The 26,168-nt window shown below is 44.6% G+C and overlaps 1 protein-coding gene across 5 annotated transcripts; it reads left to right on the forward strand.

The window, feature by feature from the left end:
- On the forward strand, nucleotides 1-24,838 carry cuedc2 (CUE domain containing 2). 5 transcript variants are annotated; one of them, XR_013549388.1, is made up of 11 exons: nucleotides 1-161; nucleotides 4,109-4,213; nucleotides 5,819-5,925; nucleotides 6,618-6,743; nucleotides 11,347-11,408; nucleotides 14,681-14,814; nucleotides 18,328-18,498; nucleotides 20,187-20,229; nucleotides 20,582-20,646; nucleotides 21,940-22,258; nucleotides 23,501-23,631. XR_013549388.1 is itself a non-coding variant. In XM_078428448.1 (10 exons), the coding sequence occupies exons 3-10, from the start codon at nucleotides 5,852-5,854 to the stop codon at nucleotides 23,645-23,647; spliced, it is 822 nt and encodes a 273-aa protein (XP_078284574.1). In that variant the 5' UTR covers nucleotides 1-161; nucleotides 4,109-4,175; nucleotides 5,819-5,851; the 3' UTR covers nucleotides 23,648-24,838. The 5 variants fall into 5 exon arrangements, 1 of the variants encoding a protein (XP_078284574.1); XR_013549387.1 differs by having other exon boundaries at nucleotides 4,109-4,175; XR_013549390.1 differs by having other exon boundaries at nucleotides 4,109-4,175; nucleotides 21,940-22,000; nucleotides 23,501-23,570.
- Nucleotides 24,839-26,168: the final 1,330 nt, after the last annotated feature.

Raw genomic sequence — 26,168 nt, forward strand, 5'->3', positions numbered from 1 at the left:
TCAGTCGTTGACGGCGGGCGGAGTCCGTCGTTGACGGCGGGCGGAGTCCGTCGTTGACGGCGGGCGCCCGTGGTTTGCTGCTGTTGGCGGCAGCTCGCCCTGGGCGCGATTTGGAAACGGCTGCGGTCCGCTCGGTGGGAAGCCTCGCCGCGGGGAACGGTGTAAGTGAGGCCTCGGAGCACGATGAATTGGGAGAGGGGAGATGGGAGAGAGCGGCCCGGGAGGGGGAGCCTCAACTGCGCGGAAACCTTGGGGGTGGGGGAAATGCCCGGGGACCGTGGAGAGGGAACCGGGCTCACTTTCAGGTCGGCATCCCTCCATCCCTCCCTCCATCCCACACTTGGGGGCATTGATTTGGCCTTTGCACTATTATTTATGTTTATATCATTTATCTATATACTATTAAAACTCAGATCTTGTATCTATATATATATATCCCACTGATGTCGGCTGAAGACGGCAATTCCGGCAAAACGGTGAACCGTAGCGCCACGATTTTTGTACCGCCTTAATCAGCATGCGGTTCGCTGCTGGAAAATTATATTTTTATTTAATTCGGACGCATATTTTTTAAGTTACAGAGGTTTAAAAGTGCTGCCCCCCCTGATTTATCGAAGTTTTGACAGAAGGGGGGCGCTGCGGTGCGGATTGTGATGTCACAATGCCCCTGTGAGATGGACTCGAGCTGACCCCCCCTTCCCCCCCCCCCCAGCGGTATTCAGCGTGTGACGTCACAATGCCCCTGTGCTACATTGTTGCGAAGAGCTGTCAAGTCAAGTCCATTTTATTTGTACAGCACATTTAAAAACAACCCACGTTGACCAAAGTGCTGTACATCTGATTAGCGCCTCCTCAATGAGCCTCAAACGCTAGGGAGTAGAAATAGGTTTTGAGCATGGACTTAAAGGAGTCGATGGAGGGGGCAGTTCTGATGGGGAGAGGAATGCTCTTTCCACCCTCCCCCTCTCTCCCTCCCCCCTCCCCCCTTTCCCCCCTCCCCCCCTTTCCGCCCTCCCCTTCCACCCTCCCCTCCCCTCCCCCTTCCCTCCCCCCACTCCCCTTCCCCCTTCCCCGTCCCCTCCTCCCTCCACACCTCCCTCCTCCCCCCCTCCCCCTTCCCTCCCTCCCCTTCTCCCGGTTACAATGTAAACCCTACGAGGACGGGCACAATGGGGAAAGAGGGGTACTGGGAAAAGGGGAGGTCCCCCTCCCTCCGCCCTTCCCCTCCCCCTCCCTCCCCCTCCCCCTCTCTCCCTCCCCCCTTCCCCCCCTCCCCTCCCCTACCCCCTCCCTCCCCCTCCCCTCCTCCCTCCACACCTCTCTCCCTCCCCCTTCCCTCCCTCCCCTCCTCCCGGTTACAATGGAAACCCTACGAGGACGGGCCCAACGGGCACACTTGAGATGGGTGCTACAGTGAGAAGCACTATGTGACCGCGAATGTTTCAAAACAAGCACTTAAAAAGCACTTATCTCTTTTTAAAGTATATTTTTTTATTGCAAGTCACTTAACATACACAGATCAGCATTGGGCCCATATGCTCGTGGGCCACCGGGGCAAGTGTTTCGAAAAAAGCACTGAGAGTGTGTATGGGGAGAGAGAGAATGGGGGGGGGGTCTGTGAATGGGGACTGGGGACAACAGGGGTCGTTGCGGAGGGGGCTTGGTGGTGGGGGAAAGAGGGGTACTGGGAAAAGGGGAGGTCCCACTTCCCCCATCAACCCCTTCCTCCCCCCTCCTTCCCACCTCCATCCCCACTCCCTCCCCCCCTCCCTCCCCCCTCAATCCCAACCTCCATCACCACTCAGCCCCTAACTCCCCCCCTCCCTCCTTCCCTCCATCCCACCCTCCCCCACTCCCTCCCCCCTCCCTCCACCATTCCATCCCTCTCCCCCTCCCCCCTCCTTCCACCATCCCTCCACCCCTCCCGGTTACAATGGAAACCCTACAGGGACGGGCCCAACGGGGAAAGAGGGGTACTGGGAAAAGGGGAGATCCCCCTCCCTCCCTCCCCCCTCACTCCCCCTTACCTCCCCCCTACCCCCCTCCCTCCCCTCTCCCTCCCTCCTCCCCCTTCCCCCCTCCCCCCCTCCCCCTCCCCTCCTCCCTCCACACCTCCATCCCCCTCCCTCCCCCTCCCCTCCCTCCCCTCCTCCCGGTTACAATGGAAACCCTACGAGCACGGGCCCAATGGGGAAAGAGGGGTACTGGGAAAAGGGGAGGTCCCCCTCCCTCCCCCCTCACTCCCTTCTCCCTCCCCCCCCTCCCTCCCCCTCCCCTTCCCCCCTCCCTCCCCTTCCCCCTCCCCCTCCCCCCTACCCCCTTCCCTCACCTCTCCCTCCCTCCCTTCCTCCCTCCCCTCCCCCCCTCCCTCCCCCTCCCCTCCCCCCTCCACACCTCCCTACTCCCTCCCTCCCCCTTCCCTACCCCCACTCCCCTCCCGGTTACAATGGAAACCCTACGAGGACGGGCCCAACGGGCACACTTCTTCTAGTATATATATAAATATATAGATATAGTATATGCTCACACACATTATACACAATGTGTGTGTATATATATATATAGAGAGAGAGAGAGAGAGACAGACAGACAGACACACACACACACACACACACACACACACACACACAGACACACACACAGACACACACAGAGAGACAGACACTAAATCCTGGGGAGATCCGTGCCCCGTCCTCACTCGGAATGAGGAGAAGCTGGGGGCGTTTATCCCGCAGAAAGGAGGTGGCAAGCGGCTGCAGACCAGCCAGGCATTAATTGCAAAATATCAAACTGCTGCAGGAAGTCTACGGGTCAGGCAGCATCTGTGGAGGGAATGGACAGTTTGAAGAAAGATCCTCATCTGAAATGACTGTCTATTTCCTCCACGGATACTGCCTGACCCGCTGAGTTCCTCCAGTACTTTGTATTTTTATGGACTTTATTGTGTACTAAACGTTATCCCCTTTATCTGTACACTGGATGGTTTGATTATAATCGTGTATAGTCTTTTTTGCTGACTAGATAGCATGTAAACAAAAACTTTTCGCTGTACCTTCGTGCACGTGACAATAATAAACTAAACTAAACTTTGCTTAAGATTCCAGCACGTTGTGTCTTCAGAAATTGAAGCATTGTAGACAGACACAAAATGCTGGAGTAACTCAGGAGGACAGCCAGCATCTCTGGAGTAAAGGAATAAGTGACGTTTCAGGTCGACCTGAACTGTCACCCATTCCTTATCCCCAGACGGGCTGCCTGTCCTGCTGAGTTACCCCAGTATTCTGTGTCTATCTTCAGTATAAACCAGCATCTGCAGTTCTTTGCTACGCATTAAAGCATTGTACACAGTCGTGGAATTCACAAACTGATAGACTCTCAAATTCACAGTTTAATCTGGGAAGAAGGCAAATGCATGGGGTGGATGGTGAAGGAACTGACTGGAAGCTGGGTGCTATGGCTTATTAAAGAGCAACTTAAATAAGTCTGAAGAAGGGTCCTGACCTCAAACGGCATCTGTCCATTCCCCCCACAGATACTACCTGACCAGCTGAGTTCCTCCAGCACATTGTGTTTTGCTCAAGATTGTCGCATCTTGTGTCTTCAGGCAGTTAAGCATTGAATAAGTTGTGTATTTCACCACAAAGTGTTGGACTCTCAAATTCAAATTGTCAGTTTAATCTGGGCGGGCGGAAAATGCATGGTTGAAGGGCTGATTAGGTACTGGACATTGAGTGCCATGGTATATTAACGAGTAACTTGGGAAAAGTCTAGAAAGGTTCCAACCCAAAATGTCATCTGTCCATTCACTCCATAGTAGCTGCTTGCTTTGCTGAGTTCCTCCAGCACTTTGTTTTTTCCCCATAAGATTCAAGCATCAGCGGTTTCTTGAGTCCATAAGTAGGATAAGCACCTGGAGAAACAAAATCCTTTGGAACTTGGGGGAGGGGTGAGTTTGAGGTATCTTCTGATGTTTTGTTTTAAGCATTTGATTCAGTTAAGTATTCACAAATGTCACCATGAAGAATAGATCTAAAAACAGCAACCTGGAATTAATAACATATTCCAATGATGTTCCAAAACAACTGAGACTGTGTATGTCTGTTTCTAGCAATCTGATTGGTGGACCAGGTTGCAAATATAGTATCCATGAAGTGGTTACGGGGGACCAGTCAGATGTGAGTACTCTGCCCTCCATTTAAAACTTCACTGAAAAGTAAGAAATTGAAGCAGCTGACATTTATCATAGAAACATTTTTTTTATAAATGAATCTTACTCGTGAGTTAAAGCATAAGATTGGGGATTTGAGGTAAAATTTGTTCAACTACAAATGTGTCAGTAACATGAACTCTGACTGATGTTCCCTTATCTTTTCCTATCTTTCAGGCCGTGTGTGCCCTAAGTCACTACGTTATGTTATTTTCTCTGGGCTGCATCTGGGGAAAGGTGTGATGTAATGTCTCCAATGACTGCAGATGCACCAATGAAAGCATCCTATCGGGATGCGTCGAAGCTTGTCTAGGCTGCAGCTCTGCTCAAAACTGCAAGAAATTGCAGAGTTGCGGATGTAGCCCAGTCCATCACACATTCGAGCCTTCATGCCCCTTCCCCTCACCCCCACTAAACCCCCCCCAATCGACTATCTACACTTTGCAGTCAACATAATCAAGGACCACTTACACCTGGGTCATTCCCTCTTCTCCCCTTCTCTCAGGCAATAGACACAGAAGCTTGATAAACGTGTACCGCCAGATTCAGGACCACCTTTTTTCTTCACTGTTACCACTAAAGGTGTAGTCCTGATCTCTCAACCAAGCTCGCTACAGACCTCATCCTTATTTTATCTGCACTTTTCCTGGAACTGAATTGCTGTAACACTATGTTCTGTACTCTGGTATTTTCCTCTTTACGCTCCCTGTTGTAGTTATCTGATGATAGCTCTCATGTATAGTATGATTTAACCGGATAGCATGCCAACAAAGTTTTTCACTGCATCTTGGTACCTGTGAAATTAATAAACCAATACCAATAATTCTCTGCTCAAAATATTGAGCTAACAGAAACAGAAAGCTCTCAGTTCCCTGTTCGGGATTTTATGATCACAAGTGAAGAATGGTGGTCTGGCTAATTTGAAATCCATGCCAACCATTGCCACTGGCTTTGATCTTGACACCCCAAAAAACAATTTCTGCAACCTTTGGTTTTGCACCTCATTGACCGGGTGATGAGGTCAATCTGGAATGTGAAGACCGTAAACTATTTGAAAAAGAAAAAAACAGGGAACCAGGACACAAGGAGAGAGATGTGCTCTACTTAAATAGAACTGTGGGAGGTCAATAAATGACACCAGTGTTTCTTGAACAGGAAATTTAATGGCCCATGGTTAATTCCTTTCACTCTCACTCAGTCAACATATTGTTGCTAGCATTCACGCTCAACGGCAAAGTATCAGGAAGAAATTACTTAAGAAAAGAGAAATGTTTGGTGATGTTAGCTCAAAATGACAATCTAGTAAACAGAAGGATAGGCAACTGTAATTTGATGATAGGATTTAAACCACCTGACCTTAATTTTTGGTTTGAGATATCCAAGTCCCATTACAAAATTCACATATATGCAATAAGTTTATTGGCAACAGCCTTTATGGATCATGATTATTTATGTGTTGCATTTACATATTACTTTTTATAAATTATCTAAGAATAAGGATCAAACTGTTGAAGTGAAGAACGGTCATTAAAATGGGGGATTAAGTTGATATTTAAAATCAGTCTCTTTCCCATTGCAGTGTGAAACTGTACCAGTGCTTTGTTTTTGCAGGTCGGATCTTGGCACTGTTCAGCTGTTGGTACCATGGCATTGGAAAAACTTATCCATGATTCGTTGACAAAGTTTGTTCACTCGTACATCCCTGATGCTGATCTCAGGTGACTAATAAAAGCACTGAAGAAGCTTCCATTTGTGAAGACCCTTTTCTAACTATAGCAAAACACAGAGTGCTGGAAGAATTCTGCGAGTCAGGAAGTATCTGGGGAGGGAATGGACGGGCAATAGACTGATGAAGAGTCCCGATCCAAAACTGCTTTTCATTCTCTCCCCGGATGCTGCCTGAACCGCTGAGTTCATCCAGCACTTTGTGTTTCTTTCTCAAGATTCCAGCATGTGCCATCTCTTGTGTCTCCACTTTTCTAACTACAGATTCCAGAGTATTTGCAGCCACTTAAGTACTTTTGAAAAAATATTTGTTGTTGGAAACTTAGCATCCAATGAACACTCAACAAAGCCTCAGAAACAGCCAAGAAATAATGACTGGATGTTGAAAAGTTGGTGGGGGGTGGGGGGTAAGGGGGTCATTGACAGGACCATGGAGAGAATTCTCTGCTGTTTATAGGAACTTATGAATCCAGTTTAGTATTTTAATTTCCCAAATGAAAGATACCGTTATCAGATACTTGTACTTTATGTCATATTTCATGTCATAAGTTTCAAGATAATGAATTCTTTGGTTAAATAAAGGCCTGCCAATAGAGTATACTTAAATTAATGAAAGATTTGGACGTAAAGGATTTTGCCTTTTATTGCATTGGAGCAACATGGCCAATATTTTTTGCTTCTACAGTGTTATTGATGAGGTCATCCTTTCGTACATCACGGGTGTGCTGGAGGAGCTTGGATCGCCAGACTCGTCTGAAGAGAATTTTGACGTGGAAATGTTTGTCGAAATGATGGAAGCAAAAATAAGCAGGTTAGGAGTTTTTTGTCATCAGAATTTGTCGCTAGATCCCTGACGTTTTTGTAGTAGAACTGAAGCAAGGGTGCCTGGCTGATGTGATTAACATTTAAATTAAGAGAAATAAGGTTATTGTATTATTTTCTTAGTGATTTAAAAAAAATGCTGACTAGTCTCTTGAAGACACAACCTCCAGAGATCATTGAAGAGTGATTAGAAATAGCATCAAAGGTGGATTGAAGTATAGGAAGCAAGCATTAATGACCTTTTGTCTGCTGTGCCTTAGTGGGTTGTACGTTTGCCCACAAGCCACACTGCTGGAGGTTTAGTCAAGAGTGTTTTATTGTCATATATGTCCCAGATAGAACAATGAAATTCTTACTTGTTTAAGTCCCATTTCAGTGCACTTCCCCAGGAATGCTGCACATTCAGAGGTCCCACCATTTTGTTAAGATGTTAAGCTCACGATCTATCTTCCGCTAGATGTAAAATAAATCGGAATCATTTTGAAGAAAGAGAAGTCTTTCCTGAAATTCTGACTAACATTTAGCCTTCCAGCCACACTGGCTAGGAAGGGATTGGGAAAACCCTGAATTTGTGCAAGCCAATTTATGTTAGAAACAAATGAGAAAAAAATCATGTCCATTCTATATCTGGCAGACATCATTTATTATTAATCTGTGTGTTGTTATCACCAATCATGGGTATGGAAAGGCAGAGCAAGGTGAGACAAATGCAGGCAAGCAGGATCAGATTAAATAGACATTTTGGTCAGCATGGGCAAGTTGGGCCAAAGGGCCTGTTTCCGTGCTGTTTAATTCTGAATGTATGTATTTATGCTGCGTCTACAAAATTGCTGAATGGGCAAGAAAGTAGGGTAATACTGTGCATGACTCTAAAGGTATGCAGAGTGCTGTGTAGGATTATCTATTACAAAAGCAAATAGAGTAATACTACTGGGAAGATACAATCTAAAACAAAGGATTCCGCTGTCCTTATGTAAAATATAGGTGTGGTATATTCATCCAAAGTATTAGGTCTGAAATTAGATCACATGATTGTGAACTACTGTGTATGATCACAGCATACAATCTATTAAACAATGCTAAGTGTGCAAAATGGTAAGGAATAGTTATGGATTGGTAATAACTATTAAATATAGTTGGGTAGGGATATTGTAGAAGCAGGGCAGCAAGTGCAGTGCATTTGTAATGTTGGGAAGTTTTCCTGTATATTTTTGTGACTGCCTTTTTCGTGTCTTGCACTATTCGATATAAATCAATAAAATTTAAGTCAGTTTCGGATCTCCCATTGAGGCTGGTGACTTGTTACCTCACCAGGAGAGGAGAAGAGCTGACTGCTTGTACATATCTGAATGCTGGTTGTTCAGTTGAGTTAAGTAGTGCCTGAGAATCAGTCACTCATGCAGTGATCAAATCTGGAACCTTGCAAGGTCTGTGGAGTTTGCCCATTTGTGAGATAGATTTGGGAATTAAAAAGAGGCTTTCGAAAGTATCCATGTTAATGACCGGGAAACGCTCGTAAAATTAAACTCGAGCGCTACAGGAGCACTATTAAACAGAAATCTACTCACCGATATACCGATAGAGATCATCAAAGGAGCGCACCGCGGCAGCAGCAGTGGGAGCGCAGGTCAGTGGGAAAGTCGGAAAAAACACCGAGGGAAGCGAGGGGGGATTCGGAACAGGCTGAGAACCCAAGCCTTACGTCCACCTCTGCCCAGCATACTTCTGGCCAACGTCCAGTCCCTGGAGAACAAGCTGGATGACCTGAGGGCAAGGATCAGATTCCAGAGGGACATAAAGAACTGTAACATCCTTTGTCTGACCGAAACATGGCTGACCCCGCTGGTGCCTGACCAGGTGATCTGCCCATCCGAGTCCTTCACTGTTTTCCGGGCGGACAGAACGGAAGAATCCGGGAAATCCAAGGGCGGAGGAGTCTGCTTCTTGACCAATAATAACTGGTGTAATCCTGGGAATATTAAGACGCTTTCTCGTTCCTGCTCGCCGGACCTGGAACATCTAACTATCCTATGCCGACCATTCTACCTACCCCGGGAGTTCAGCTCGGTGATCATCACAGCCGTCTATATCCCACCGCATGCGGACACCGACGTGGCACTGTCCACCCTACACGATGTGTTGTGTCAACACCAAAACAAGAACCCTGATGCGGCTGTGCTGGTGGCTGGAGACTTCAATAGGGGAAATCTCAAAAAGGTCATGTCCAACTTCTACCAACACATCACGTGTGTCACCAGGGGGGAAAGAACTTTGGACCACTGCTACACGCCGTTCAGGAAAGGCTACAAGGCCGTTTCTCTCCCTCCTTTTGGGAAATCTGACCACGCTGCCATTTTCCTGCTGCCGGAGTACAAACAACGGATAGTACGGGAAGCGACAGTGACGAGGGACGTAAAGCGGTGGGCTGACCATTCAGAGGCCATGCTGCAGGATGCACTGAGCGAAGTCGACTGGAACATGTTCCAAGAAAGTTCCAGAGACGTAAATGAGTTTGCGGAAGCGGTTACGGACTTCATTGCCACAATAGCCGATACCATCATCCCCACGGTAAGGGTCAGTATCTTCCCTAACAAAAAACCCTGGGTGGACAGGTCTATTCGCGTGGCCTTGAATGCTCGCACCGCTGCTTACAACTCCGGCCTGGCATCCGGCAACATGGACGACTACAAGGGAGAGTCCTACCGACTGCGAAGGGCAGTGAAGGATGCAAAAAAGAGGTACCGGGACAAGATGGAGTCACAGATGGAGCAGCAGGACACCAGGCGCCTTTGGCAGGGGCTACGGACTATAACTAGCTACAGGTCCAGCACCCCCTCAACCGGAAGTGCCGGCTCCTCCTTAGCTGATGACCTGAACTCTTTTTACGCACGGTTTGAGACGGGTAACACCACCAGCTCGCCGTCTAAAAACAGCACCGAAGGGGCGCTGGCTAGCGAGGCTGGAGGGGGATCCACCGCCGGGGATGTGCACACATTCTCGGTGTCCGAGCATGAGGTGAGGTGGGCTCGGACGCGTGTGAACACGAGGAAAGCTGGAGGCCCAGATGGTATATCTGGGCGAGTACTAAAGTCTTGTGCTACTCAGCTTGCTCCAGTGCTCACCACAATATTCAACCTCTCCTTGGCAAAGTCTGTGGTCCCTGCATGCTTCAAAAGATCCATCATTGTACCGGTGCCAAAGAATGCCTCTCCAGCGTGTTTAAATGACTACCGACCGGTGGCCCTCACCTCGGTTGTCATGAAATGCTTTGAGAGGCTAGTCAAGAAGCACATCTGCGCCCTCCTTCCTCGCAACATGGACCCACTACAGTTCGCATACCGTCCGAACAGGTCCACGGATGATGCGGTCTCCCAGGTTCTACACACCGCTCTCTCTCATCTGGACAGCCAGGGGGGCTATGTGAGGATGCTGTTCATTGACTTTAGTTCAGCATTCAACACAATAGTCCCCAGCAGACTGGTTGAGAAGCTGCTGGAACTGGGGCTTAGCACCCCTCTGTGTGCCTGGGTCCTGGACTTTCTCACTGCCAGGCCCCAAGTGGTCAGGATGGGGGAACACACATCTAGCTCCCTCACCCTGAACATAGGATCCCCCCAGGGCTGCGTCCTTAGCCCCCTACTGTACTCCCTGTACACACATGACTGTAGGGCCAGGTTCAGCTCAAACTCCATCATCAAGTTTGCTGATGACACTGTGGTGGTGGGCCGGATCTCCAACAACGATGAGAAGGCCTACCGGGAGGAGGTGGCTGATCTGGCACTCTGGTGTCAGGACAATAGCCTCCTCTTGAATGTCACTAAAACAAAGGAGCTGATTGTGGACTTCAGAAGGGCTAAACATCCAAGGACGTACACGCCACTGGAGATAAATGGGTCTATTGTGGATAGGGTGAGCAGTTTCAAATACTTGGGAGTCCGCATCGCAGAGGATGTGACGTGGGCAACGCACATTGCCGCACTGGTGGGTAAGGCTAAGCAGCGCCTTTACCACCTTAGACAACTGAGGAAATTCAGAGTGTCGCTGAGGATCCTTCATTGCTTCTACTCTGGGGCTGTAGAGAGCATCCTGTCCGGCAACATTACAGTCTGGTTTGGGAACAGCTCTGCCCAGGACAGGATGGCCCTGCAGAGAGTAGTGCGTTCGGCAGAACGCACCATGGGAACTACACTCGTCCCCCTGCAGGACCTATACATCAGGAGGTGCAGATCCAGAGCAAGCAAGATCATGAGGGACCCCTGCCACCCCAGTAACGGACTGTTCCAGATGCTACGATCAGGCAAACGCCTCCGCTGTCACGCTGTGAAAACGGAGAGGATGAGACGGAGCTTCTTCCCACAGGCCATCAGGACTGTCAACTTTGATAACCCCAGAGACTAAATTTTTGTCGACACTTTTTGTGCTATGTTTAGTAACTTATTAACTTTATTTATATGCTGTAACTGTAATTCTTTTTGTGCACAACCCGCAGGCATTGCCACTTTCATTTCACTGCACATCAAGTATGTGTATGTGACAAATAAATTTGACTTGACTTGACATCAGATTAAAATGCAGCTTTTTAATTTTTTCAGCATCACTATTTATGAGATGATGTTTGATTTGGCCGCACAGCTGATCGAAGCCCGTAACAAAGGTAAGTCCCAGGAACTGTAAGTGGTATAAAGCAGAATGAACTGTTCAATGGTTCCTCTATCAAGTGTACCAAGGAACAGTGAAATTAATTTTTTGCATACAGATCCGTAAGATTATTGTAAGAAAATAACTGCAGATGCTGGTACAAATCGAAGGTATTTATTCATAAAATGCTGGAGTAACTCAGCAGGTCAGGCAGCATCTCAGGAGAGAAGGAATGGGTGACGTTTCGGGTCGAGACCCTTCAGTCTGAAGAAGGGTCTCGACCCGAAACTTCGCCCATTCCTTCTCTCCTGCGATGCTGCCTGACCTGCTGAGTTACTCCAGCATTTTGTGAATAAATACGTAAGATTATTGTCACACATAAGTAGAATAAGTATATAACATATAGAAATAGCCCACAGAGTTGGCAGGTTTTGGCACCATTTCACAGTCCTAACTGCAGCTGGCCATAAAGGACTGTTGCAGCCGTCGCCCTCATCTATTCGTCCCCTGATTCGCCATCCCTCTCCTCACCTGGCCATCTTCCACCTTCGTGCCCCATGCAATGACCTGGAGGCAAGACCCCCTTCTTACCGGCCCTTTGTCCCTTGTCTGCTGCCGTCGCCAATTCCCACCACCCTCCTCTCCGGTTCCTAGTCTTTCGGGGGGGGGGGGGATCATGGGCCAGGCTTGGCCTCGAACACCGGAGAGGAGGTTCATGCTAGTAGGTCTTGAGTTAGTCTTTATCTATGCCAAATTGAATCATCTAGACTTAATAGTTTTGTGCGCTGGAATTATCATCGGTGTCTGTTTCTCTTTCTCTTATCCACTTATGATGGTCTTTCTGATTGTTGCTCAATAATTCTGCAGGTGCAGAATCTCTATCTGCCATATGCAGTGGGTAGTAAGTGAGAGAGAAGTATGCTCTTGTAAATGTCACTACTCCATGTGCAGGGGTGTAAACACAAACACTAATTCATCAACGCTGCATGTTCACTTGAGGCTATCCATCATGTTTATGGCCTCTTTCATTGCTTGTATGCATTCCTATGGAAGCAATAATATGGTGACATTTCAAATAAATGCATGGCCTGTAATGACTGGAATGACACGAATGTCTAGAAAGCAAACCGTGGGAGGATTGAATAGACTGCATTTCAGCTCCCATCAATTTTTCTGACAAATTTATAAATTATCAGTTAAGTTCTGGGCGACAAATTCAGGAACTTTCAAAAGATCAAATTTTACATTAAAATATAGTCAAACTCTGCAGTAATTTGTATGTTTTTTTAAAAAAAAGCAGCAATTGAATTTGAGATTTTTATGCATAATTTACTATTAAATGTGCATAGACAGTGCTAATCATAATTTCAGACCCGGAACCTTCAAAGAAACAACAGCAGTAACTTAGAACATCTTTTTACTTAATTTCTGAGATGCCAACAGTTCAGTCTTCACAATTGAGGAAGATTTCTCTCCACTGCTTTGAGGGTTCAGAGATGACCAAAAAGTCTTATGCAGGATTCGTAGATTCTGCTACAGTTGGGACAATTAGAACTCCATAGAACAGGTTGATACGGTTGATTTCGACTAATGAATGCTCTTTCCACTGTTTGTATTTGACCTCCATAAACTTGCATTGGAGAGATTTGAAGAGCTTGCTGTGTTGCCATATGTTTAATCAGTTTTTGTTTTAGAGGTTTCCTTGTATTGGGGTGGCATTTTATTTTGAAAGGGGCTTTAAAGACATTTTTCAAGCATTAGGGTGGTAGTTATTGCACTTTACAGGTGGGAATTATTGCACCTTTTGGAAAGTGTGTTTGGCCATTTAAGGGGGGAGCACAGTGGCACAGCTAGTAAAGCTGCTTCCTCACAACACCAGAGACCCTGGTTCAATCCTGACCTTGGGTGCTGACTGTATGGAGTTTGCACATTCTCCCTGTGACATATGGATTTGCTCCACATGCTGTGGTTTTCTTCCACATCTCAAAGATGTGCAGGTTTGTAGGTTAATTGGCCTCTGTAAACTGCCCCTAGCACGTTGGGAGTGGATGAGAAAGTGGGAGAAGATAGAAATAGCGTGAACATGGATGGTGTGGACTCGATGAGTCGAAGAGCCTGTTTCCATGCTGTATCTCTATACTAAATGGCTGTAGTGCATTTTATAGATCAAACAAAGTGCAGTCTGTAATCTGCAAACTGTGCTGGTAGTGAAATCTTAGAGTGGTAGATTGGGTGGCAATCAACAAAGGTTCTTTGTGTAGGTTGTACAGAGTATCTTCTGTTGGAGTTACACATTTAGGCAGTAGCAGATTATTCTGTCACATTCCTGTTCATGGTGCAAAGGCTGTGAGGAATTAGGATGCGTCACCCCTTGCAGAATGTCTAGCTTCTGACTATGTTTCTGATCCCCGCATGTTGTTGATAGGGATCTTACCAATTGGAATTGAGTTGAATGTCTGCAGGAAATGCTTAGATTTTCTCTTGTTGAAGATTGTCACCGTCTGGTACCTGTGGTGTGTTAATGTTACACATATCAGTCCACATTTTTTAAATTGTCCAAGTCTTGCTGCATACGTGGCTATTGTCTTCCTTGTTATCTAGAAGCTGTGATTAGAATGGCAGACTCCACAGTCACAAGCCAGTAATCCCCCTGTGAAGTGCAGGGATATAAGAAAATAACTGCAGATGCTGGTACAAATCGATTTAGTCACAAAATGCTGGAGTAACTCAGCAGGTCAGGCAGCATTTCGGGAGAGAAGGAATGGGTGACCCGAAACGTCACCCATTCCTTCTCTCCCGAGATGCTGCCTGACCTGCTGAGTTACTCCAGCATTTTGTGAATAAATGAAGAGCAGGGGGTTGGCAATGAATGAGATGATTTTCCTTGGACACTCTTTAAGGATCTGTTATAACTTTAGGGGCACAGTGATATAGCTAATGAAGTTGTTGCCGTATAGTTTCAGAGATCCAGGTTCAACACTGACCTTGGGTGCTGTCTTTGTGGAGTTAGCCTGTGATTGCATCGTTTTACTCCATGTGCTCTGGTTTCCTCCCACATCCCAAAGATGTTTGCATTGGTAGGTTAATTAATGTAAATTGCCCCTTGTATGTAGGTGAATGGTAGAATGTGGAGAAGCGTGATGGAATGTGGTAGGAATCAAACTGAGTATGCAGCAGTAATTGATATTAGTTCTGACTTTACACATGCAAGGGAAAGTCAAATCTCCCTCTGTATCGGTGACTGGATGGTTCTAACCTATTTCACCTTTTTTTTTTGTACTTACACAGAAAATATTCCTCCTCCTTCTCCCAGCTTACAAGACACTGTATGTTCTTTGAAGAAACAATCGAGCGATTGGGAACAGAGGTCATCGATGGAGTTGGAAATCAATTTGGTGGCAGGAGTAGGAGCCATGGCAAAGGTTCAGTATTCTACAGATTGTAATGGGTTTGTGTCGTTTTGGCCAAAGCCTTAATTCCCATGTTGGGGGCTTCAAATACTGAGGAAATGAAAGCAAAAGTTCAAAGGCTAACTATTGCAGGTTAAGGAAACCGCTAAAGTAAATAATGTGGGAATCAACAGAGGCATCTGTAGGGTGTGTACATTTTGTGCTGTGCGGATGCAATGGAGTAGGAAGCCTTGAAGTGCCCCCTTGTAGAATATTTGTGAACATGAGACCAGGAGAGGTTTAGCCAGGAGGAAGCTAAGCAACACCTGGGTAGATACTTACCATGGAGTTAGTTTTCAAGTTGTGGAAAATGATTGATTGGTTTAGGCATAAAGTGACCATTGGTAGGTCAACAATGACCTTTAGCTGCTCCCGATGACCAACCTTCCATTATAACCTTGGGAATGTGGATTATTGCTTACAACTTCACAAAGTTTAATACCGTTTGCAATTCATCGGATAATATATCGACTCATGCCTGAATGCAGCAAGACTTAGACCAAATTCAGTCGTGGGCTGATGTGGTGAGCAATGTTTACGGCACTCATGCCAACAAGAGAGAGCCTTGGCCACCTTCCCTCTACATTCAATGGCAGGAACACACCTCGGTTCCAACTGCTTGCTGGAATGAGTGCGCCTCTAAAATTCAAAGCTGAGCTCTTCCAAGACAAAGCAGCAAGGGACACCCATCCATGCTCTAAACCTAGAACAGTACAGCACAAGGCCAGGCACTTCAGCCCACAGTGTTCATGGCGAACATGATGACAAGACCAATTCTTATCTGCCTGCACATAATCCATGGCCCTCCATTCTCAGCACATTCATATGCCTATCTAAAGGTTTTTTAAATGCCCCTATTTTATCTATGAAATGCCACTATCATATCGAGTGCCTTTGCCAGCGGAGCATTTTATTGCACAGTGTACTGTACACAGGAGCTACCCAGCTGCCGTGTGGGAAGGTAACACTAGTTGCTTCACTTCCAAATCGCCCAGACACGGAAATATAGCATTGTTCCTTTATCATTGCTGGGCCAAAAACCTGGAACCTCCCATACTTTACTCGAGATCTGCAGTGGTTCCAGAGGGCAACTCTCCACCACTTAAGTGATAAAGACAGAGATTGCTGGAAACATGCAGCAGGTCAGGCAGCATCTGTGGACAGAGAAACACTTAACATTTTAGGACCAGGAGCCTTTGTCAGAACTCGTGATGTCGGGAATGGACTTGAAATATTAACATTGCAGGAGCTGACTTCCAGTGAAGATTGCAATCCATAAATGAAAAAACTAAAGACATTAAACTGGATGGGGTTGAATTCCTCATTAGTGTCAGAGTTTGGGGAATAAAATCCAGTGCATCTGATCCAGATAGCTAGGAATTTATTAGATCGCAGATTTAATTACATATTGTAACAAACAAATAAACAAGGATTCTTCCAGCCAAACTTGCTGATCAGCAGTCCAGAATAGGCAATCTGGTCTTTTTGTCCTCTTTTACTAAATAGATCTTGGTGGAAGAGGAAAGTGTTTTAAAGAAAAATGTACATTTTTAGAAGCACTGGGGAGTGGGAAACGTAGAAATTAGTTTAGAGATACAGTGCCCTCCAACATGTTTGGGACAAAGACCCATCATTTATTTATTTGCCTCTGTACTCCACAATTTGAGATTTGTAATAGAAAAAATCACATGTGGTTAAAGTGAACATTGTCAGATTTTAATAAAGGCCATTTTTATACATTTTGGTTTCACCATGTAGAAATTACAGCAGTGTTTATACATAGTCCCCCCCATTTCAAGGCACCATTATGTTTGGGACACAGCAATGTCATGTAAATGAAAGTAGTCATGTTTAGTATTTTGTTGCATATCCTTTGCTTGCAATGACTGCTTGAAGTCTGCGATTCATGGACATCACCAGTTGCAGGGTGTCTCTCTGGTGATGCTCTGCCAGGCCTGTATTGCAGCCATCTTTAGCTTATGCTTGTTTTGGGGGCTAATCCCCTTCAGTTTTCTCTTCAGCATATAAAAGGCATGCTCAATTGGGTTCAGATTGGGACTTTGATTTGGCCACTCAAGAATTAACCATTTTTTAGCTTTGGAAAAACTCCTTTTGTTGCTTTAACAGTATGTTTGGGACCATTGTCTTGCTTTCGAATGAACCGCTGGCCAATGAGTTTTGAGGCATGTCTTTGAACTTGAGCAGATAGGATGCGTCTATACACTTTAGAATTCATTATGCTATTACCATCAGCGGTTGTATCATCAATGAAGATAAGTGAACCAGTACCTTCAACAGCCATACATGCCCAGGCTATAACACCCCACCACCGTGTTTCACAGGAGAGGTGGTATGCTTTGGATCTTGGGCAGTTCCTTCTTTCCTCCATATTTTGCTCTTGCCATCACTCTGATTAAGTTAATCTTCGTCTCATCTGTCCACAAGACCTTTTGTGGTTGCTCTTTTAAGTACTTCTTGGCAAACTGCAATCTGGCCATCCTATTTTTGCGGCTAACCAGTGGTTTGCATCGTGCAGTGTAGCCTCTGTATTTCTGTACATGAAGTCTTCTGTGGACAGTGGTCATTGACAAATCCACACCTGACTCCTGAAGAGTGTTCTGATCTGTCAGACAGGTGTTTGGGGATTTTTCTTTGTTATAGAGAGAATTCTTCTGTCATTAGTTGTGGATGTTTTCCTTGCCTGCTAGTCCCTTTGTGATTAGTAAGCTCACCAGTGCTCTCTTTCTTCTTAATGATGTTCCAAACAGTTGATTTTGGTAAGCCTAAGGTTTGGTTGATGTCTCTAACAGTTCTATTCTTGTTTCTCAGTCTCATAATGGCTTCTTTGACTTTCATAGGCACAACTTTGGTCCTCATGTTGATAAACAGCAATAAAGTTTCCAAAGGTGAGGGAAATAGGTGCTGAGAGCTCTCTTATACCTGCATTAAGGAGGCAATTAAACACACCTGAGCAATTACAAACACCTGTGAAGCCATGTGTCCCAAACATTATGGTGCCCTGAAATGGGGGGACTATGTATAAACACAGCTGTAATTTCTACATGGTGAAACCAAAATGTATAAAAATGGCCTTTATTAAAATCTGACAATGTGCTCTTTAATCACATGTGATTTTTTTTTTTCTATTACAAATCTCAAATTGTGGAGTACAGAGGCAAATAAATAAATGAGTGGTCTTTGTCCCAAACATTATGGAGGGCACTGTAGAACGTGTAAGACAGCAACTGTACCGCTGCATCACGGTGCCACCCCCTGCACCACTGTACACACTATATCGCAATGGATGAATCTGGATAACAAGTTAATTTTACTGTACAATAGCTCCACCTGTTGACAGAATGATTTTGCAGCAGAAAGAGCAGGTTGCATTTATATAGTGTGCCTAACTTGCAGTGAAGCGCTCTTGGCTGCTTGGTATTTGGACCCTTCCTCCAAATCTGACATTCTTGTCCATTATGTTTTTAGAAAGGCTGTGATAAAAAGGAAGATGGGGTCCAGTTGCTTCTTGAGATGTTCCCATCCTGCAGCGTATCCGCCATGCAGCATGTTCTCTCCATGGCTAAAGGCGACCTGCATTACGCTGTGCAGTTGATAATGGAAGGGGCAGTGGAGGAGCCTGACACAGCACCTTCAGAGGTGAGTCCATCAAGTGTATGAACAGGAGACGTTGGGAATCATTTATCTTTTGTGTGCATGATAAGAACCCGCCCAATGATCACTTCTGACAACAGCTGATCTGCAATGCAGTACTCAAAATGTTGTATCCTGTTGAAGATGTCTTGGATACCCGTACCCGTAAAAGGGACCACATCACCCCGATTCTGGCCTCTCTCCACTTGCTCCCAGTACAGTACAGAATCAACTTCAAGCTCCTATTCACATACAAAGCCCTAAACGGGCTTCCCCCCCCCCCGTATCAAAAATCTTCGAACCCACCACCCCATCTCCAAGTCCCTCAGGTCGGCCGACTTGGGGCTACTGACTATCCCGCGGTCTAGGCTTAAACTCAGGGTGACCGCGCTTTTGCGGTTGCAGCTCCTAGACTGTGGAACAGCATCCCTCTCCCCATCAGAATTGCCCCCTCCATCGACTCCTTTAAGTCCAGGCTCAAAACCTATTTCTACTCTCTAGCGTTTGAGGCCCTCTGAGGGGGCGCTGTGAACTGTTTATGTATGTGCTGTTATGTTTGTGTGCCATTGTATGTTCGTTCGTAGTATCTGAACTGATGTACAGCACTTTGGTCAACATGGGTTGTTTTTAAATGTACTATACAAATAAAATTGACTTGACTTGACTTGACTTGACTTGGATTTTTAAAAAGTCTGAAAGGTACTAGTGTTTAAAACGACAAAATTCTGGTGCCCTTGTCATTACTTGACCTTCCAATGACATGTAAAATAGATCTTTATATGAACCTTGCTGGTTTTAACTTCATCCAAGTGGTTGCTTGATGCACAAAACAGCAATATGTGTCTACCTTCAGTTTAAACCAGCATCTGCAGTTCCCTCCAACACAGCAATATATCATATTCTGCCAAGATAACCATCTCGAGTGGTGCAAATCCCTCTGTGTCACTCAGTAAGCAGCTGATAGGGAGCTTCTTGGAACTTCTTGATGTCAAGTCAAGTCAACTTTATTTGTCACATACACATACGCGATGTGCAGTGAAATGAAAGTGGCAATGCCTGCGGATCGGATTGTGCAAAAAAAAAAGTTACAATTACAGCATATAAATTAAAATTAATACAGAAAAGAAAATTTAGTCCCTGGAGTTATAATAGTTAACAGTCCTGATGGCCTGTGGGAAGAAACTCCGTCTCATCCTCTCCGTTTTCACAGCTTGACAGTGGAGGCGTTTGCCTGACCGTAGCAGCTGGAACAGTCTGTTGCTGGGGTGGCAGGGGTCCCTCATAATCTTGCTTGCTCTTGATCTGCACCCCCTGATGTATAGGTCCTGCAGGGGGGCGAGTGTAGTTCCCATGGTGCGTTCTGCCGAACGCACTACTTTCTGCAGGGCCTTCCTGTCCTGGGCAGAGCTGTTCCCAAACCAGACTGTGATGTTGCCGGACAGGATGCTCTCTACAGCCCCAGAGTAGAAGCATTGAAGGATCCTCAGAGACACTCTGAATTTCCTCAGCTGTCTAAGGTGGTAAAGGCGCTGCTTTGCCTTACCCACCAGTGCGGCAATGTGTGTCTGAAAGTAACAATGTATACATAAAATCTATATGGAGTAGTGGATATATCATGTTCGGTAATAATGTGCAGCAGGTTCCATGATGCATTACCAGTGTACAACGCTTCTTCTCTTTATTTTGGGAAATAGTGCCAAAAACAGATAAGAAGATCAAAGCCAGCATCTTGGAAAAGTAAGCATTGTCCATTAAAAGCTTGAGTTATATTGTTGGAACAAAGGTAGGAGAAAAAAAAGTAATTACTTGAAGGTGATCTGATGTCCGGATTCTCCCACTGCTCAGTGATTAGAGAGTGGAGCTTGCAAACATAGGAGCTAATTTAAGTAGCTTAAGTAAAATCTATTTGGGTATAATGGGTGCCATACAACCTCTGTAATAATAATGTATGATTCCAACGGGAAATGTTTTCAGTATTGAACTCTGAGGTCTCATTGCATAATGTGAGACCACATTTGCAATGAACGACGAGTTAAATGGGAACTTGTCGACACAATGTTAATTAAGACAGTTATCTCTTTTATTGTAGACCCTTTCACTGAAGTTATTGAAGGAAGTGATGGGCTTCAACATCTAAAACGTTAACCGAAGAAGGTTTATTATATTTCTAGCACTTGATTAATTTAAGACATTCGAGAATTTAGTTCCTTAAATTAAGGAAAAGTAATTTGGAAGGAATTTCTAATCATTTGGTGATGCGTCCCAAATAAGGAACCAGAGAATTGAGGGAAATAGTCGGGTGCAGATGTGTCTCATTGACTTAGTTGTGGAAAATTATTTCTTTCCAATTGGTGTTCCTAAGATGGAAAATAAAAGGGAATCCCAAGGATAGGTTCTTCGGAGACACCTGAAGCATTGGTGCAAGTATGGAAAGAGAGCCATTGTAGGCATTTCTCTGACCATGACTGGTTAGATAGCAATGGAATCTGGCACGTATGATCCCATCCAACTCAACAACAGCGTAGGAGCATTAGGGAAGATTGAGCCATAGAGCATGGAAACAGGCCCTTTGGTCGATTAGGTCTGCACTGAAAGTCAGGCATCCGTTACACTTATCTTGCACTGATCCCGCGACATTCCTTTCAACTGCCCCCATATTCTTTCACTCATCTACACACCAGGAAACAATTAACCTCCCCATCCGCACATTTTTGCATCTGAAGGAAACGCACACAATCACAGGGAGAACATGCAAACTCTGCACAGACGACACTGGAGGTCAGGACTGAAACTGGGTCATTGGAGCTGCATTGCAGCAGCTTTGCCAGCAGCACTACTGTCTACAGTCTGAAATGTAACCTCTCATTACTGACTGACTATCTTGAGAGGATCTTTGGCCCATCTCTCTACAGTGTCATTTCCATGTCCATTCAGCACAGCTCACCTGCAAACAAGGCAACTGCCCAAGCTGTGCCCAGCCCTGTCAAATGTTGGCATATCGGTCAAAAAGAGTTGGAAGAGGTAGATTATCTTCATAATTATGTGGGATCATATTAGTAACTTAGGTTTTCTGCCTTGTGCAATCAAAACAGTTTGGAGAATCTTGGAGTACGATTTCCCTAAAAGGGAGGACTTCAGAATATTTAAGGGAAGGGTTTAAAAATTGAGGGGTAGTTTTCAAGGGCTGATTGTATTAGCAACTGGGGAGAATGTTGAAACTCAATGAGAGAACCATCAGCTAGTTTTTCATTTGTAATGTATTAAGATTATTTTTATTGTTATAGTACACACATTTGTGTAAAATAATTAAAATATGTTACTACACACAATTAAATCAGTCCTAAATTTCAAATATTTCTATTGAATGTCTTTTGTGAGATTTCTGTATGTTTGTGAAAATCCTGATTTTTATCCTGTCAAAAATGAGCATTTTTAATGTTCTTTCAGATATATGATGGTGGATGACGAGGAAGATGTCAAAACTCACAAGCCTATCGCACCTAAAGCAGTAAGATGTTATGTGGAATCAGACCAAATTCATGAAAAATTTCCGGCACCTTTTTGATAAACGGAAGGATTGTGAAATAACAAATTACTAGTCAACGGTTATAAAACAAACTCTACAACCCTGTGGATAATAACCTGGGAAAAAGTGTTTCTCATCATACTTGGACTTTGAATGCACTAACTAGTGGAATGGACAAGGACAAGCCCTCACTTGACTAATATGAATTTTCTATTTTCCACTCGAAACAGTTGATTTTCAGTGAGTATTGGATTTTGTGTTATTTTATCATATCATATCATATATATACAGCCGGAAACAGGCCTTTTCGGCCCTCCAAGTCCGTGCCGCCCAGCGATCCCCGTACATTAACACTATCCTACACCCACTAGGGACAATTTTTACATTTACCCAGCCAATTAACCTACATACCTGTACGTCTTTGGAGTGTGGGAGGAAACCGAAGATCTCGGAGAAAACCCACGCAGGTTACGGGGAGAACATACAAACTCCTTACAGTACAGCACCCGTAGTCAGGATCGAACCTGAGTCTCCGGCGCTGCATTCGCTGTAAAGCAGCAACTCTACCGCTGCGCTACCGTGCGCCTATTTGAAATAGTCTAATACCTTAACAAGAAATCTTCACCTCAACCTTGAGGTAAAGATTTCACCTCCAGCATGCCCCTTGTGTTCATTCCACTAGTTACTGCAAGCTTGGTCCAACCATGATGAGAAACATCTTTTTCCAGGCATTATCTGCAGTTGAATGGTTTTTTAATATCCTGCGACTAGTACATTAGTTATTTCACGATCCTCCCGTCGTTCTTTTAGATCCAAATTTTATCCATCAGTGGAAATTTAAATCTTTACTTGCCTATTCCATTTTCATAACACTTGGAGACCAACAGTGATGACTGTGTGGCTACACAACCCATTGATGAGCTAAATGACTTCCTTGAAATCTGGCGTAAACTTGAAAGGAAGATTCACTTGGTCCCCAACCAAACAAACCCCATCATTACCCCATTTAGTATGCCTATCGTTGGCTCAGTCTTAACTCGTCGGCTATTGCAACTTTATCTGCATAAATTTTTCATGGGCTGTTATTGATAGAACATTAAATTTTAGTTTAGAGATAGTGTGGAAACAGGCCCTTCAGCCCACCGAGTCCACACCGACCAGCGATCCCCGCATATTCATACTATCCTACACACACTAGGGACAATTTTTTTAAACATTTACCAAGCCAATTTACCTACATACCTGCACGTTTTTGGAGTGTGAGAGGAAAGCGATCTCGGAGAAAACCCACGCGGTCACGGGAAGAATGTACAAACTCTGTACAGATAGCGGCCGTATTGAGATCGAACCCGGGTCTCCGGCGCTGCAAGCGCTGTAAGGCAGCAACTCTACCGCTGCGCCACCGTGCTGTAAATGATGGTGAACATTCACCATAAGAATGATCTATAATTTAATGTACTTGTGTTGTCTGTTTCTTAACAGGCTCCCAAAAAGCTGATTCGATACATAGACAACCAGGTAGTGAGCACAAAGGGTGAACGATATACCGAAGTGAAGAAAACTGAAAATGATGAGATGAAGAAAACATACATCAATCTTAAACCAGCCAGAAAATATAAATTTCACTGAGATGCTGGTTGAGTATTTCTTGATCATTTGTTCTAGTATGTCGATGTTGATTTTTATCTCCACTTCCATTTAATTGAGCACAACTCAAAAATAAATCCGTCCTTTCCTTCATTGTAATGGTTAGGTGGAAGTGGGAGGCAGGAAGGAGTAGTATTATATGCTGCTTTCCCTGCAGCACTAGAAACAAATTCAACATCAATTCCCATAAAATCCCAGAGATGTTTTCTCCCCATTTATTGTACTATAGTGTAGCACTGAGCTGTTGTCCTTTGGATTCTGCTTCTGGTATCAATCAATACATGGCAACATTATACCACTAAATACATCACTGTGCTGAAGATTCATTGTCTAAATAAAGTGTTTATTTAAATTTAATTGGACAACTTTAATATCTGCCCAGGTTAAAAAAGGTAAAACCTTTTACTTCTGAGCTTGAAATGTGAGTGAGAATATTTTAAATATTCTGTGCTCTTGTGTCCACAAACTGAACCGGCCCTGTCTAAACATTTACAGGGACTAGTACTTCACAGTATCCTTGCAGGGAAGATACTGTGCTCATATTGCATGCCAGGTGGGGGAAGTTCCAATATGTTTCTATGACCAGTTGTGCATCTTAAATGTGCATCTTAAAGGGACCCAGCAGTCTTTTTATGAAGGACATCCAATCTAGTCCCTTCTGTGTGAACTAATTGATTATGCTCAGTTATGAGTTATGTGAAGCTGAACTAATCTGCTAATATTTGTCTTCAAAATAATTGGTGCAAATTTTAAAATAATTTTATATTACTTGGTCTAAAATCAGGTTTTTGTTAATAGACATAATTATCAGTGAAATAATGGTGATCATACCTCAGTAGCCTCAGAAGTTGTCCTAAATAAATGAACTGATTAAAAATGGCTAAACTATCTTCAGATCTGTTCCTCAAAAGCTTGTTCATAAATGCATGGTAGTTTTATAGCATTTTACAAATTAACATTGTAATCACATTGTCTGTTACTGGGGTGACATTTTAAGTACAGATTCCCAAACCTCCGGATGGATGCATTCTCTTTTAAAGTAAATCTCCTATGTGTCATACTGAGTCACTGAATCAGCCTGCAAAATGTAGCAAAATATAAATTACACCTGTCATTGTATTTGTTTATGCAGGCATCTGATAGTGTCCTTTGATGCTACAATCTTTAAATGTAGTGATGCTTTTAAACAATAAATTGCTTTTTGTACTTCTGCTCAATTACTGATGAGTCCTACTGCCAGAAATGCATAAAGCTATTCAGTGTGGGCATTTTTCCACTTCCAAAGAGTGATTCATAAAGAAACAATTCAAAAGAAATATGTTGTACAAGAAAATAACTGCAGATGCTAGTACAAATCGAAGGTAGTTATTCACAAAATGCTGGGGTAACTCAGCAGGTCAGACAGCATCTCAGGAGAGAAGGAATGGGTGACGTTTCAGGTCAGGACCCTTCTTCAGACTGAAAGCGACATTCTCCAGAGATGCTGCTTGACCCACTGAGCTACTCCAGCACTTTGTGTCCTTTTGAAATTATTTCTGATTTGGACAGTTTTTTTGAGGATGACTAACAGTTGGGAGAATTTACCACCCTCCTGAAGCTTCTGACTTGGTGGGATTTTTATTTAGGGGAAGGTGGTCAATCTACCTTCTTATAACCAAAGTATTTATCTGGTCTACAACCTTCTGATGTCGGGGGAGCTCCAAGCTACTGAATGAATGGTGCGAGACTTGGTGATGGTTTTGATGTTGAATGTCTAGGATAGAGGATTGGACAGTCTGGAGGTGGTGACTGCCCAACGCCTTCATAGTTCAAATGTTATCTGACAAACTTTCCACCCATGAACATTTTAGGTTCTGTTGCATGCAATCATGAACTGTTTGTTACCCAAGGGTTGCAAAGCAAACAATGTTGTGCAATCGATGGCAAACATCCAGTCTTTTGACATCACCATGCCAGGGTGATTGATGCTTCAGCTGAAGATAGTTAGGACTAATTGTGCTGCCTGTGGAGATATCCTAGAAATGTTGAGGTCTATGACGCAGGAAATCATGGGGTCAGTACCAGTCCAAAAAGTGAATTAGCTATTTATAAACTTTTATCTAGGGACTTAGTCTGTAGATCTGAAGCCACAAGCAATGTGCTGGAGATCCTCAGCAAGTTGAGCAGAATCTGTGGAGGGAAAGGAATTGTCAATATTTTGGTTGAAGAACCACCATCAGGGCCAAGAGGGGATAGCCAGTATAATGAAGAAAAGGGGAGTGGGGAGACACACCAGAGGGTGATTGATGGATGGAGGAAGGGTGAAGACTGGGAGATACTCAATTGGTCAGGCAGCATCCGTGACGGTATATTTCAGATCGAAACCCTTCATCTGGAGGGGTGAAGGATGTCAGGCAGAGCAAGCCAGAGGGGAGGGGCGAAGTTGGGAGACGGGCAAGTGGGTGATAGATGGAAACATTTGGGGGAATGGGTGATGTGAAGATGGAGACAGCTAGATGAATGG

Source organism: Rhinoraja longicauda, chromosome 35 (assembly GCF_053455715.1).
Source record: "Rhinoraja longicauda isolate Sanriku21f chromosome 35, sRhiLon1.1, whole genome shotgun sequence".
Classification (NCBI taxonomy): Eukaryota; Metazoa; Chordata; class Chondrichthyes; order Rajiformes; family Arhynchobatidae; genus Rhinoraja; species Rhinoraja longicauda.

What these genes read in the sequence shown, in the direction of transcription:
- cuedc2 (XM_078428448.1), top strand. Translation starts at nt 5,852, where the DNA reads ATGGCATTGGAAAAACTTATCCATGATTCGTTGACAAAGTTTGTTCAC. An exon ending in ATCCCTGATGCTGATCTCAG is followed by an intron (nt 5,926 to 6,617) that starts GTGACTAATAAA and finishes TTGCTTCTACAG; the next exon opens with TGTTATTGATGAGGTCATCC. An exon ending in GATCGAAGCCCGTAACAAAG is followed by an intron (nt 11,409 to 14,680) that starts GTAAGTCCCAGG and finishes GTACTTACACAG; the next exon opens with AAAATATTCCTCCTCCTTCT.